This window comes from Salvelinus sp. IW2-2015, linkage group LG36 (genome assembly GCF_002910315.2).
Source record: "Salvelinus sp. IW2-2015 linkage group LG36, ASM291031v2, whole genome shotgun sequence".
NCBI classification, from domain to species: Eukaryota; Metazoa; Chordata; class Actinopteri; order Salmoniformes; family Salmonidae; genus Salvelinus; species Salvelinus sp. IW2-2015.
This window is the reverse complement of record NC_036875.1, coordinates 4857998-4872957: the sequence shown is the minus strand read 5'-3', so window position 1 is coordinate 4872957 and position 14960 is coordinate 4857998. Positions and strand designations below refer to the sequence as shown.

Here is a 14960-nt window from a genome sequence, read left to right as displayed (position 1 = left end):
GATTAGTCTAGCAGGTGTAAATGTTTTGGTGGACAGACGAATGTGGCCTATCAAATAGGTTAGTCTAGCAGGTGTAAATGTTTTGGTGGACAGACGAATGTAGGCCTATCAATATAGTTATGTCTAGCAGGTGTAAATGTTTTGGTGGACAGACGAATGTAGGCCTATTAATATAGGTTAGTCTAGCAGGTGTAAATGTTTTGGTGGACAGACGAATGTAGGCCTATTAATATAATTAGTCTAGCAGGTGTAAATGTTTGGTGGACAGACGAATGTAGACTATCAATATAGATTAGTCTAGCAGTGTAATTTTTGGTGGACAGACGAATGTAGGCCTATCAATATAGGTTAGTCTAGCAGGTGTAAAATTTTGGTGGACAGGCGAATGTAGGCCTATTAATATAGGTAGTCTAGCAGGTTTAAATTTGGTGGACAGGCGAATGTAGCTGTTGTGGTTGATCATTCCAACTAATAAAACCATACCTTTCTAAGGCATGCCCCAGGCTTTAATTAGAAATGACTTTACAAACAAGCATCCGGGAAATAAAGGACACAATCGTGTTATAAAACAATCAATCTATATTTGCAATCTACTTTACAAGTTCATTTTCTACTTTATTCTATGTAACACTGCCCTCTTGTGGCTCAGCAAAGTTACTGCGTTGTGTTGGGCAAGCGTTGTGGGCCTACAGTGAAGTCAGGTCAACATTACCAATGTGGACAGATATTCATTGTATCTTTCTGAGAAATACCACATGACCTTGAACACCACGGGATCATTTATTTCTATTTCTTATTTATTTAAAATGACATGGTTTGATAGCCACATACAACAATCACATTAATCAAGAACAGAGGGAAACCTTCATTGTCAACAAACTAATTCAAACTAATTAAAACTTATTCRTACTTATTCATTTGAACATCTTGGTAAAAAATGTAATTGATCCTGATTCAATTAATTGAAGGACGTGGTTACATTTAGTACATGGTGTTGAAATATTTTACATTTAACAATAATCCCAAGGTTATGTTGAAGAATAATTCATTAAGTGTATATACAAAAAGTATAATCCACATGGTTTATAATCTTCATTCCTCAGCATTGTAACGTCCCAAAGCTTTCTATTCTTTGGTCAGAGTCTCTGAAACCATTAAGTAATATTCAGCTGTCCATGCTGTTTAATAATGTTCTTATGTGTTTATGTGTTTCCGCTTTTGATCAACTTGTCACTGTATAGGCAAACACTTTGTTGGATCCAGAAACAGTCTGCTGCCTGGGCTGTCCTAGATCAGTGGCTCTATTTCCAGAGGGTGTGAGATGCCTCTTTAAACTTGTAATCAGTTATACAGTTATAGTTCTCCTCAGAGATCCTCTGGCAATTTGCTGGTTTCTTGCTCACTGCTGTAACTGATTGTTGGCTGCTGAACTGTTGGTCATTGGCTCATCATTCTCACTGGTTGTTGACTGGTCATTGGCTCACCGGTCTGTTGGCTAATCGTTGGCTCACCGGTCTGATTGATGGTTGTCGGCTCTCCAATCTGTTGGTTTGTCTTTGGCTCACCAGTCTGTTGGTTGGTCGTCGGCTCACCTTTCACCATTCTCTCACTGTTTGTGTCTGGTGCTGTTGAGGTGGATCTTATTACCATTGCTGAAGTCTCTGGACGACCCCTCGGGCAATGTCCGTGCTGCGCTAGAGAAGGACACGCTCACCTGCCTCTTCAGGATTTTCAGCAACTTCGTCTTGTAACCCTTACAGGCAAAGAAGTAGATGAATGGATCCAGACAGGAGTTGAGGTTCATCAGACACACAGTGAAGTGTAAGGAGATCTGGAAGGCTGTGAGTTCAGCACAGTCTGGTGTGTAGATCAGCTTTCGGATCATGTATTGGAGGAGGTTGATGTGATAGGGGCTGAAACAGACCACGAACACCAGGGAGACGCAGCAGATCACCCCGATGGCTTTTTGGCTGCGCCCCGACTTGTCCGTCAGCTGATTGGCCTTGGCGGCGAGGCGGAGTTTATAACACAATATGGAGTAGCTCACCAGGATGGCCACCACGGGGACTCCGTAGCCTAGGAATACGGCGCCAATCAGGATATAGGAGATGTTGGGCACCGGTTCGAAGTTGGGATACTCCATACAGGTGATGAAGCCATCAGGTTCCTCGTTAGTCATGGGCATGGCGAGGAGGGGCAGAGTTTGCATTAAGACCAGCAACCACACCCCGACACAAATGTACCGGACATTGGAGACCTTACGGAAGCGTGCGAATCGGAGCGGCAAGACAACAGCAATGAACCGGTCCACACTGAGGCAGGTCATGAAGTTGACCCCGGCGTAAGTGTTGATGTAGAAGATCAGCCCTGTGATCTTACACAGGGTCTCCCCCAGGGGCCAGTGGAAGCCCAGTGCGTAGTAGATTATCCGTAACGGTAGTGACAGTGTGAACAGGATGTCAGAAATGACCAGGTTGGCAGAGTAGAGTGTGGTGGAGTTCATCTTCCTCACGTTGGGGCGGATGATGTGGAAGGCCAGGGCGTTGCCCAGCAACCCCACGGAGAAGACGATGCAGTAGAAGAGAGGCATGAGGACTCGTGCGTACCCCCGGTGGTTGTACAGGGTAATGCAGGTGTCTGAGTCGTTAATGGTGGGGGCTGGATGGCTGGAGGTTGGAGGCTGGTTGAAGGTCCTCATCCCCTCCATCTTGGGGCCAGTGGAGAGGGAAGCTAGCTATATCTGTAAAAAGAAGAAAAATGCAGCTTTGTCAATGCCAAAATGTTCATGTTTGCAGTTAGTAGTACACATCACTATTGACTGAATGGATGTAGATGTACACTGAGTGTACAAATCATTAAGAACAACTGTACTTTCCATGAAATAGACTGACAAGGTGAATCCAGKTGAAAGCTACAATCACATATTGATAAATCCACACAGGTTAAAGAAGGATTTTTAAGCTTTGAKACAATTGAGACATGGATTGTATATGTGTGCCATTCAGAGGGTGAGTGGGCAAGACAATATTTAAATGCCTTTGAACGGGGTATGGTAGTAGGTGCCAGGCGCACCGTTTTCTTCTAAGAACTGCAGCGCTGCTGGGTCTTTCACGCTCAACAATTTCCAGTTTGTATCAAGAATGGTCCACCACCCAAACGACATCCAGCCTACTTGACACAACTGTGATAAGCATTGGAGTCAACATGGACCAACATCCCAGTGGAAYGCTTTCGACACCTTTTAGAGTCAATGCCCTAATAAATTGAATCTGTTCTGAGGGCAAAAGGGGGGAGAGGGTGCAACTCAAATTTAGGAAGGTGTWCATAATGTTTTGTGCACATAAAGTACATGCTAAATGACCCATTCCACTGCACACACCTGCGGTGGTCACATCACAGGAAAGTATTTGTGTTAAAAGGCACACTAGGAAGTCTGCATCCCTACAGGGCACTCATACACTAGGAAGTCTGCATCCCTACACTCAACGGGCGCTTTCACATATCCTGGACCCTGCCCAGGCTGTGGGTCCAAGATCCAGGACCAGGGTACGAGGTATTGTGACGCGGCAACATCCTTTGCTGATGTTCGCATGCAAAAAACTTTAACATACGAAGTTGCAACCAAGTGATTTTTGTTATTTTCCGTTGGTCATTAAACTTTTGTTAGCCAGCTAACGTTAGCTTGACATACTATTGACTAACTTAATTAGCTAAATTAGCTGAGAAACAACAAAATGAGTTCAAATAAGGGCAAAGGRGAGACATAAACTTTCTGTGAAACTGATACCTTATTGGAGATCTGGGATATTAGTGGAATTGACAAACACCCACAAAATACAGTCGTTTATGGGAATATTTGTGAGCGTAAGGGGGCAAATGGCTATTTAACCTTTTACTGCAGGGGGCTAAATCTGTGTCACAAAGACTGTTTCTTGGTAGTTTTAAAACAGATATAGAGTTGAGATTGCATCCCAATATTACACTTTATGTTCATTCTGAAAGTATTCAGAGCCCTTGACTTTTTACACATTTTGTCACGTTACAGCCTTATTCTAACATTGATTACATTATTTATTTTCCTCTTCAATCTACACACAATACCCCATAATGACAAAGAAAAAAACTGAAATATGACATTTACATAAGTATTCAGACCCTTTACTCAGTACTTTGTTGAAGCACCTTTGGCAGCGATTACAGTCTCGAGTCTACTTGGGTATGATGCTATAAGCTTGCACACCTGTATTTGGGGAGTTTCTCCCATTCTTCTCTGCATATCCTCTCAAGCTCTGTCAGGTTCGATGGGGACTGTCGCTGCACAGCAATTTTCAGGTCTCTCCAGAGATGTTCGATTGGGTTCAAGTTCAGGCTCTGGCTTGGCCGCTCTGGCTTGGCCACTCAAGGACATTCAGAGACACTCCTGCGTTGTCTTGGTTATGTGCTTAGGGTTGTTGTCCTGTTGGAAGGTGAACCTTTGCCCCAGTCTGAGGTCCTGAGTGCTCTGGAGCAGGTTGTCATCAAGGATCTCTCTGTACTTTGCTCCGTTCATCTTTCCCTCGATCCTGACTAGTCTCCCAGTCCCTGCCACGGAAAAACATCCCCACAGCATGATGCTGCCACCCCCATGCTTCACCGTAGAGATGGTGCCAGGTGCTCCCTTCCAGTTGCATTGCTGGGAATTCTTTGTTGTTGTACTTCATCCTCCTCAAAAGACTCATTATAAATTTCACCAAAAACGATGCAGCACACAGACTGCCGTAATTAGTGTGTTCATTATGTCAATGTGAGAGTCATTGCGTTTAAGCAAACGCCTCCATCTTCCCTTCAGTCGACCAAAAGCCCTCTCTAAAGTCATGTGAGAACTTACTGATCCTCTCATTAAAGTTGATCTACACAGGTGTGATTGCTCTCTGAGTAGGGCTTCATCAGCCATGGAAGAAGTGKATATGCGGCGTCTCCTAATATTTCAAGTGGCACTTTCGCACCATGAAAGGTCTCAGTCCATCTTTGGAGTAGTCTTCCCTCCTGACCCTTGGCAAACCGTGCTGAGTTGGCCAGCACACGGGCATCATGTACTGTGCCGACCCAACCAATGGGGATGTCCRAAAACGTTAATTTGTGATCTACAACCTTGTAGGACCAAGAGTAAAACCTCTATCTGTTATAGAAGTCCCACTTGTTTTGTGGTGGTGCTATGATGGGTATATGTGTCATTGATTGCTCCACAGAATTGACGTAATCCTGGTTGACGGTCCAGGAATCTGTTACTATGTCTCTGAACTCAGCCTCGGTTGGTGTCTTGATATGAAGGTATAACATTTTCTCCCGGATGAGACTGGCAATTTGATTAGTGACTGTACATGCAGTTGACAAACCTAGACCAAACAATAACGAGATTGTTCGGTACTCTACATTAGTGGCAAGCCTCCACAGACAAATGGCAACAGGCTCCTCCACAGACAGTGCTTTCCTGTAATGACACTGTTGCTGGACAATATCACATAGACTGAGGAATGTTGTCTTCCTCATCCTAAAGTTCGCTCTCCACTCYGTCMGTCCRGCCTTCAAATGCAGTCATCCACCACTGTGCCTCCCTTGGAACAGCCCGTATMCTCCAGTGGAGGCTGGTGGGAGGAGATATAGGAAGACGGSCTCATTGTAATGGCTGGAATGGAATCAATGGAACAGTCAAACGTGGTTTCCATATTTTACATTTACATGTTAGTCATTTAGCAGACACTCTTATCCAGAGCAACTTACAGTACTGAGTGCATCATTTTCATACCTTTTTCTTACATATATTGGATGTGTTATTCTTTTGTAATTATTMTTTTTTAAATGAAATATTAAAACATAGAATCGGTCAACATTTACATTACATCCAGTCAACTAACCATCTCCTGTCCACAGGAGCAACCAGGGTCAAGCACCCCGCCCAAGGGCATGTCGACAGATCTCCCACCAAGTCAAAACGGGGACTGGAACCAGCGAACTGTCGGCCACCGTGTTTGATACCATTCCATGTATTACATTCTGGCCATTACAATGAGCCGTCCTCCTATAGCTCCTCTCACCAGCCTCCATTGATATACTCTTGAGAATTACACTGTTTAGGCTTACTACTACAAAATTGTAAACAGGAATGGTAGACTACAATATAACAATTCTAGCCAAGATAGATATGATCTCGACTTATTTGAAAACAGAATATAATTTTTTTGAAATTAAATCACATGCCTGCCATCATGTGTCATTTTGGCTAGTGTTCATCATAGATATTAGATTGCTGGTGCCACAAATCAGACATTGTAACTGCCCTTGTGGGTAAATTTTCGTGACTGTTTTTATAGGCTATATAGAGGCAACAAGTTGGAGAGAAATAACCAGGCATCTTTTTACTCACCTTGTTGCTCACCTCGTTAGTATTTCAATCTAACCACGGTTTGTGGTCATCAGCTATTCCTTTAGCTCGAAAATCTATCGCCACTTTTGTACAACGCGACTCAGACCAGAACATACCGGACCTATTTTTCTCCATATCCCCGGATTTCAACCGCAAGCTCTGGACATTTACACCTGGTTTTCGCAGCTAGCTAGCTCCTACCCGTGTGACTATTGGCTTACGTCGATCCCGGAGCAAACATCAATTATTCCGGAGCTAGCCAACTGAAGAGTTCCATCAGCCACTCCTGGGCTACAATCACCTATCCGGACCCGTTTTACTGCCAATGCAGAGCCCCACCGGGCCTTCACGACTGGACTACCGACGTTATCTGCCCGAGGGAGTTATCCAACTGGCCCCTCCGTCGCGACGTTACCTGAACGCCCATCTGCGGCCCGCTAATCGTTAGCTGTCTTATCGGCTGCTATCTGAATAAGTCTATCGGACAATTTTTCTTGGGTCACTATAATTAGATCTATTTTGCCAATTGGATTGATCCCCTCTACCACACGGAACCCCACTAATCTACCGACGGAAACGCACGAGGTGGCTAAAAACAGACCTCCATCCTATGCTAGCTTGCTACCGATGGCCCGGCTAGCTGTCTGACTCGCCGTGACCCCAAACCAACCTCTACTCACTGGACCCTTATGATCACTTGACTAAGCATGCCTCTCCTYAATGTCAATATGCCTTGTCCATTGCTGTTCTGGTTAGTGTTTATTGGCTTATTTCACTGTGAGCCACTAGCCCTGCTCACTATACCTTATCCAACCTTTCAGTTCCACCACCCACACATGCGATGGCATCACCTGGTTTCAATTATGTTTCTAGAGATAATATCTCTCTCATCATCACTCAATACCTAGGTTTACCTCCACTGTATTCACATCCTACCATACCTTTGTCTGTACATTATACCTTGAAACTTTTTTATCGCCCCCAAAAACGTAATTTTACTCTCTGTTCTAAACGACCAATTTTCATAGCTTTTAGCCTTACCCTTATCCTACTCCTCCTCTGTTCCTCTGGTGATGTAGAGGTGAATCCAGGCCCTGCAGTGCCTAGCTCCATTMCTATTCCCCAGGCGCTCTCTTTTGATGACTTCTGTAACTGTAATAGCCTTGGTTTCATGCATGTTAACATTAGAAGCTTCCTCCCTAAGTTTGTTTTATTCACTGCTTTAGCACACTCTGCCAACCCGGATGTTCTAGCCGTGTCTGAATCCTGGCTTAGGAAGACGACCTAAATATTTCCTGAAATTTTCACACCTAACTACCTTTTCAGACAAGATAGAACGGCCAAAGGGGGCAGTGTTGCAATCTACTGCAAAGATAACCTGCAGAGTTCTGTCCTACTATCCAGGTCTGTACCCAAACAATTTGAACTTCTACTTTTAAAAATCCCTCTCTAAAAACAAGTCTCTCACCTTTGCCACCTGCTATAGACCACCCTCTGCCCCAGCTGTGCCCTGGACACCATATGTGAATTGATTGCACCCCATCTATCTTCAGAACTCGTGCTGCTGGGCGACCTAAACTGGAAATGCTAACACCCACGCCATCTACAATCTAAGCTGGATGCCCTCAATCTCACACAATTTTACATACCCAGGTACACCCACAAGCGTAAACACAGGCACCCTCATAGATATCATCTTAACCAACTTGCCCTCTAAATACACCTCTGCTGTTTTCAACCAAGATCTCAGCGATCGCTGCCTCATTGCCTGCATCCGTCAGCGGCTCGCGGTCAAACGACCTCCATCATCACTGTCAAACGCTCCCTGAAACACTTCAGCGAGCAGCGCTTTCTAATCGACCTGGCCGGGGTACCTGGAAGGATATTGACTCATCCCGTCAGTAGAGGATGCTGTTTTTTTTTTTAAATGACTTCCTCACAATCTTAAAAAGCATCGCCCATTCAAGAAAAGAAGAACCAGGAACGATATAGCCCTTGGTTCTCTCCAGACCTGACTGCCCTTAACCAACACAAAAACATCCTATGGCGTTCTGCATTAGCACGACAGCCCCATGATATGCGCAACTTTTCAGGGAAGCTAGAAACCAATATACACAGGAAGTTAGAAAAGGCCAAGGCTAGCTTTTTCAAGCTGAAATTTGCTTCCTGCAACACAAACTCAAAAAGTTGGCCATGCTTTCCACCTGGCTACCCCTACCCTGGTCAAATGCACCACAGCTACTGCCCAAGAGCCTTCCCCATTTCCTTCTCCACAAATCCAGTCAGCTGATGTTCTGAAAGAGACTGCAAAATCTGACCCCTACAAATCAGACGGGCTAGATAATCTTGACCCTTTCTTTCTAAAATATCTGCGAAATATTGTTGCCACCTTGCCTATTAACTAGCCTGTTCAACCTCTCTTTCGTGGACGTCTTGACGATTCCCAGAAGTATTGTGAAAGGCACAAGCTTGCGGTCTGTCAAAGTAATTCGTATACAATCTGTTGCTTCGGCGATTCTGGAAGTTGGCGTCTTCATTATTAAGATATTGAAGTGTGAACTTGCCGATCCAACATGGGACTTTATCAAAGCAGTTCCTCAGTGAGCTCCAGCCTGGTCGACACTGTTCAAGTCATTACTTGCTTCCATTCAAGTTCTGCCCTTTCAGCAAGGTCATCCAACTGGTCATGGGAATCAACTGGTTGCAAAGTGTCCACTAATCCATGAATGCTGTTCCCTTCGTCACGCTGCAGGATAGGAGGACGGTATTAATAACATAGGCTACAGTAAGACCAACGCACCTCCTGCAAGAGCGGGGGGACACTCTTGACCAAACTGCTACAGACCCATATCTATCCTAACCCTGCCTGTTCTAAGGTCTTCGAAAGCCAGTCAACAAACAGATTACCGCCATTTCGAATCCACCATACCTTCTCTGCCTATGCCAATCTGGTTATCAGAGCTTGGTCATGGTGATCAACTCAGCCACGCTCAAAGGTCCTTAAATGGACATCTTAACGCCATCGATAAGAAAAATCAACTACTTGTGCAGCCAAATTCATTGACCTGGCCAAGCTTTTGACTCTGTCAATCCCCACATCCTCATCGCAGACTCGACAGCCTTGGTTTCTCAAATGATTGCCTCGCTGGTTCACCAACTACTTCTCTGATAGAGTTCAGTGTGTCAAATCGGAGGGTCTGTTGTCCGGGCCTCTGGAGCTCTATGGGGGTGCCACAGGGTTCAATTCTTGGACCGACTCTCTTCTCTGTATACATCAATGATGTCGCTCGTGCTGCTGGTGAGTCTCTGACCACCTCTACGCAGGCGACACCATTCTGTATACTTCTGGCCCTTCTCTTTGTGTTAACAACCCTCCAGGCGAGCTTCAATGCCATACAACTCTCCTTCCGTGGCCTCCGATTGCTCTTAACTACAAGTAAAACTAAATGCATGCTCTTCAACCGATCGCTGCCTGCACCTGCCCGCCTGTCCAACATCACTACTCTGGACGGCTCTGACTTAGATATGTGGACAACTACAAATACCTAGGTGTCTGGTTAGACTGTAAACTCTCCTTCCAGACTCACATCAAACATCTCCAATCCAAAGTTAAATCTAGAATTGGCTTCCTATTCCCAACACAGCATCCCTTCACTCATGCTGCCAAACATACCCTTGTAAAACTGACCATCCTACCAATCCTCGACTTCGTGATGCAACAAATAGCCTCCAATACCCTACTCAATAAATTGGATGCATTCTATCACAGTGCCATCCATTTTGTCACAAAGCCCATATCCTACCACACTGCGACCTGTACGCTCTCGTTGGCTGGCCCTCGCTTCATACTCGTTGCCAAACCCACTTGCTCCAGGTCATTCTACAAGACCTGCTAGGTAAAGTCCCCCTTATCTCAGCTCGAGGTTCACCATAGCAGCACGCGCTCCAGCAGGTATATCTCTTTGGTCACCCCCAAAACCAATTCTTCCTTTGGCTGCCTCTCCTTCCAGTTCTCTGCTGCCAATGACTGGAACGAACTACAAAAATCTCTGAAACTGGAAACACTTATCTCCCTCACTAGCTTTAAGCACCAGCTGTCAGAGCAGCTCACAGATGACTGCACCTGTACATAGCCCATCTATAATTTAGCCCAAACAACTACCTCTTGCACTACTGTATTTATTTATTTATTTATTTATTTTGCTCCTGTGCACCCCATTATTTCTATCTCTACTTTGCACATTCTTCCACTGCAAATCAACCATTCCAGTGTTTTACTTGCTATATTGTATTTACCTTGCCACCATGGCCTTTTTTTGCCTTCACCTCCCTCACCTCACTTGCTCACATTGTATATAGACTTATTATTCTACTGTATTATTGACTGTATGTTTGTTTTACTCCATGTGTAACTGTGTGTTGTTGTATGTGTCGAACTGCTTTGCTTTATCTTGGCCAGGTCGCAATTGTAAATGAGAACTTGTTCTCAACTTGCCTACCTGGTTAAATAAAGGTGAAATAAAATAAAAATAAAATAAAGTTGCATGTTTTTGGATGAGTATGCTGAGAAACATATTCAAACTCAACTCTTGATTCATCTTTAAAAACCGTTGGCCTCAGAGTTGTGTGAGCCTCCTGTCTTGGTTTAGGCAGATATGGGGGGAATTCCAACCTGAGTTAAGCATGCGTAAATGTAACGTAATTCCCCTTTGTGTGCACCTTTCTCTCTACACATATTCTGACCTTGAACTTAAACATGAGAATAGCATGCTATTCGTTTTGGGTGGACATCAAAGAAATTAATGTGTGGTGGAGGCGTGTCTACAGATTCTGACCTTGACTTAATTTCCTCATAATTCCACCACCTTTACACACGATTCAATTATGAATAGTTGAGCAACCTGTCGGATCCAAGTGGAAAAACATATTTATATTTTCTGATTGGTGTTATTTCTTTCTCCATGCACTGTAATTTACAAATTGATCATCTCTATTAATAAGAGCTAGGCGTATGAGTGAGCCGTTTGGATAAGGGGGCTGTAGATATAAATTACTAATGTTTTATACTTATTTTACTGTATGATCGCTGGTGTGATGGAGTGAGAGGGTGGGTGTGTGATAGTCGGTATATTCCTGCTCGTTGGCGACATCTGCTGGTCAGGAAGGGTAAGAGCCTAGTTACACACACCTGAATATAATTAGGGGTGAAGTTGGGTGGTAGCTGTTTATCCTGGCTTTGGCCAGATCTGTTTTTGGTCTGGAGCAGCAAAAGCTGACATGCAGAGCCCTCCAGCACGGAGAGGGATATCGAACCCAACGGGACAGKAACCTACCAGACGTTACTCGGCCGTAGACCTGACCCCAGTAAAGACAGACCTTGGCAAGATCTGTTTTTTGGTCTGGAGCAGCAAGCCTTTACTGAGCCTCCACTGTTACACTGGAGACAATTGTGAAACCAGTCTCATGGCAGMAAACTGAAGCATATCAACACATCACCTTTTCCACAGTGAAGTTTTTAATAAACTATGTTTCCTCACTCGTTAACACAAGGTCAAATCCAAGGGCTCAGGGCTGTATTTCATTGTGATCTGTAGTTACAACCTTCACACAAGTTTTTTTTCTCTCTAATATATATATATATATATATTTAAATATTTGCAGAAGTGCTATAGCCTTTTGTCTGGAGTAAGAACATGGTAAAAACAGTGTGGCCACTAGAGGTCCTATAATTTGCTGTTCTATATGTAATTCTATGGTGGCAACAGCATTAGAGTGAGGTGTTACAGAAGGTGCTATCTAGAATCTTAAAGGTTTTTTGGCTGTCCGCATAGGAGAACCTTTTGAAGAAGCATTTTTGGTTCCAGGTCGAATCTTTTTTGTTACAGGTAGAACCATTTTGGGTTCCATGTAGAACCCTTTCCACAGAGGGTTCTACATGGAAGCCAAAATAGTTCTACCTGGAACCAAAAAGGGTTCTCCTATGGGTCATTTAAGAATGAGTCATTTAAGCATTAAGGGCCCCAACCTCTCCACTAGATATTTGAGCCACAACATTTAATTATATAGCTTCAGTATCAGTGAGCCACCTGGTTACATTTTTATTTATATATTACTAAGTCCTAAATCGGCCTGGTATAACAGCCAGGTCTCAAGGGTGTGCCCTTGGGTATGAGCTGCCTACGTTGTTTTGATGATGTGAACCTAATCATGAATAATCAATTGTACATTGAACCTGAGAACAAAATATTGTTAGCCATAGTTTACAGTTCTCAATACCGCAACTTTTGTTTTGGAACAATTGTTGGGTTTATAATTTCGCTTCCCAATACTTTCCCAATTCTACCTAAAATGTCAAGTCAAACGAATGCTTTACTTGAAACAATGAATACACAATCAACAATTGAAGAAACCGAAACACAAATGTGCACCTACCAAAACCAGCGGTATTATGGCATACTTCCAAAGTGTCAGAGTAAAAGCGGGATAGTTCGTCCTTGGCGCGAGACAATTGTCCTCTCAGAGTTCAGCAGAGACCGTGTTCCCCCAGGGTTTTAGAGCAGAGTGACACAGAGTGACAAATAGGGAACTATGTTTGAGGCGCGGGCAGGCTCTCGTAACCATGGTGACATTATAATATTCTGTGTTGCTTTTATGTTCTTGAGTTTGTGGATCTCTCTCTCTCTCTCTGACCGCATTCTCTCCCTCCACCCCCCATGTCTCTTTTTCTCTCTCCCTTTCTTGGTTAGTGAAACTGTCACTTGTTGATGCCCACAAGAAAATCTTTGGAGGGAGTTGAAAGTCCGTGTTGCCCAGCAACAGCCCCAAAACATCACTGCTCTAGAGGAGATCTGCATGGAGGAATGGGCCAAAATACCAGCAACAGTGTGTGAAAACCTTGTGAAGACTTACAGAAAACGTTTGATCTCTGTCATTGCCAACAAAGGGTATATAACAAAGTATTGAGATAAACTTTTGTTATTGACCAAATACTTATTTTCCACCATAATTTGCAAATAAATTCATAAAAAATCCTACAATGTGATTTTCTGGATTTTTTCTCTCTCATTTTGTCTGTCATAGTTGAAGTGTACCTATGATGAAAATTACAGGCCTCTCTCATCTTTTTAAGTGGGAGAACTTGCACAATTGGTGGCTGACTAAATACTTTTTTGCCCCACTGTATCTACACGGTCATTTTTTAACATTTTTTGTCTGTTAAGACTATTTTGAATATTGTACAGAATATAGACAGGGAACTTAATCTCAGATTTAGTTGAGTAATTTACTACTTGTGTTAACCATCTCTTTTAGAATAACAAACAGATTGCCCATATGTTAATAATTATGAGTTAATAGTGAATGTCAATTTAGCTACATATGATAGATAACTGATCAATAAGTGTTCAATGTTGCTATACGCTCGCCCTCAAACTCATTAGGTGTTTCTTTTGTTCATACACTGCCGTCAAATTATTCACACCCCTTGCCTTTTTCCACATTCTGTTGCTTTACAAAGTGGAATTAAAATGGATTTAATTGAAAACAAATATTGTCAGCGATCTACACAAAATACTCTAATGTCAAAGTAGGATAATTTTTTAAATATTTGTTTGAAAAAATCATGAAAAATAACACACTAATATATCTTGATTAGATAAGTATAACCTTTGACAGTGATTACAGCTGTGAGTCTTTCTGGGTAACTCTAAGAGCTTTCCACACCTGGATTGTGCAACATTTGCCCATTTTTTTTTTCAAAATTCTTCATGCTCTGTCTAATTGTTTTTTGATCATTGCTAGACAACTGTTTTCAGGTCTTGCCATACATTTTTAAACATATTTAAGTCAAACTGTAACTCGGCCACTCAGGAACATTCACTGTCTTCTTGGCAAGCAACTCCAGTGTAGATCTGGCCTTGTGTTTTAGATTATTGTCATGCTGTGTCTGGTATAAAGCAGACTGAACCATGTTTTTCCCGCAAGGATTTTTCCTGCACTTAGCTCCATTCCGTTTCTTTTTTTATCCTGAAAAACTATCTTGTCCTTAACGATTACAAGCATACCCATAACATGATGCAGCCACCACTATGCTTGAAACTATGGGGAGTGGTACTCAGTAATGTCTTGCACTGGATTTGCCCCAAACATAACACTTTGTATTCAGGACAAAAAGATAATTGCTATGCCACATTTTTTTCAGTATTGCTTTAGTGTGTTGTTGCAAACAGGATGCATGTTTTGGAATATTTGTATTCTGTACAGGCTTCCTTCTTTTCACTCTGACAATTAGGTTAGTAATTGTGGAGTAACTACAATGTTGTTGATCCATCCTCAGTTTTCTCGTATCACAGCCATTAAACTCTGTATCTGTTTTAAAGTCACCATTGGCCTAATGGTGAAATCCCTGAGCGATTTCCTTCCTCTCCAACAACTGAGTTTGTAAGGACGCCTGTATCTTTGTAGTGACTAGGTATATTGATACACCATCCAAAGTGTAACTAATATGCTCAAAGGGATATTCAATGTCTGCTTTAAAAAAAATCCATTTACCAATAGG

General features: G+C 43.0%; 1 protein-coding gene across 1 annotated transcript; it reads right to left on the bottom strand.

Moving 5' to 3' along the window:
• Positions 1–1113: 1113 nt before the first annotated feature.
• gpr183a (G protein-coupled receptor 183a) lies at positions 1114–12980 on the bottom strand. The gene is made up of 2 exons (XM_023981515.2): positions 12836–12980; positions 1114–2740 (listed from the first exon to the last, which is right to left on the bottom strand). Exon 2 carries the CDS (start codon positions 2705–2707, stop codon positions 1607–1609), a length of 1101 nt encoding a protein of 366 aa, XP_023837283.1. The 5' UTR covers positions 2708–2740; positions 12836–12980; the 3' UTR covers positions 1114–1606.
• Positions 12981–14960: the final 1980 nt, after the last annotated feature.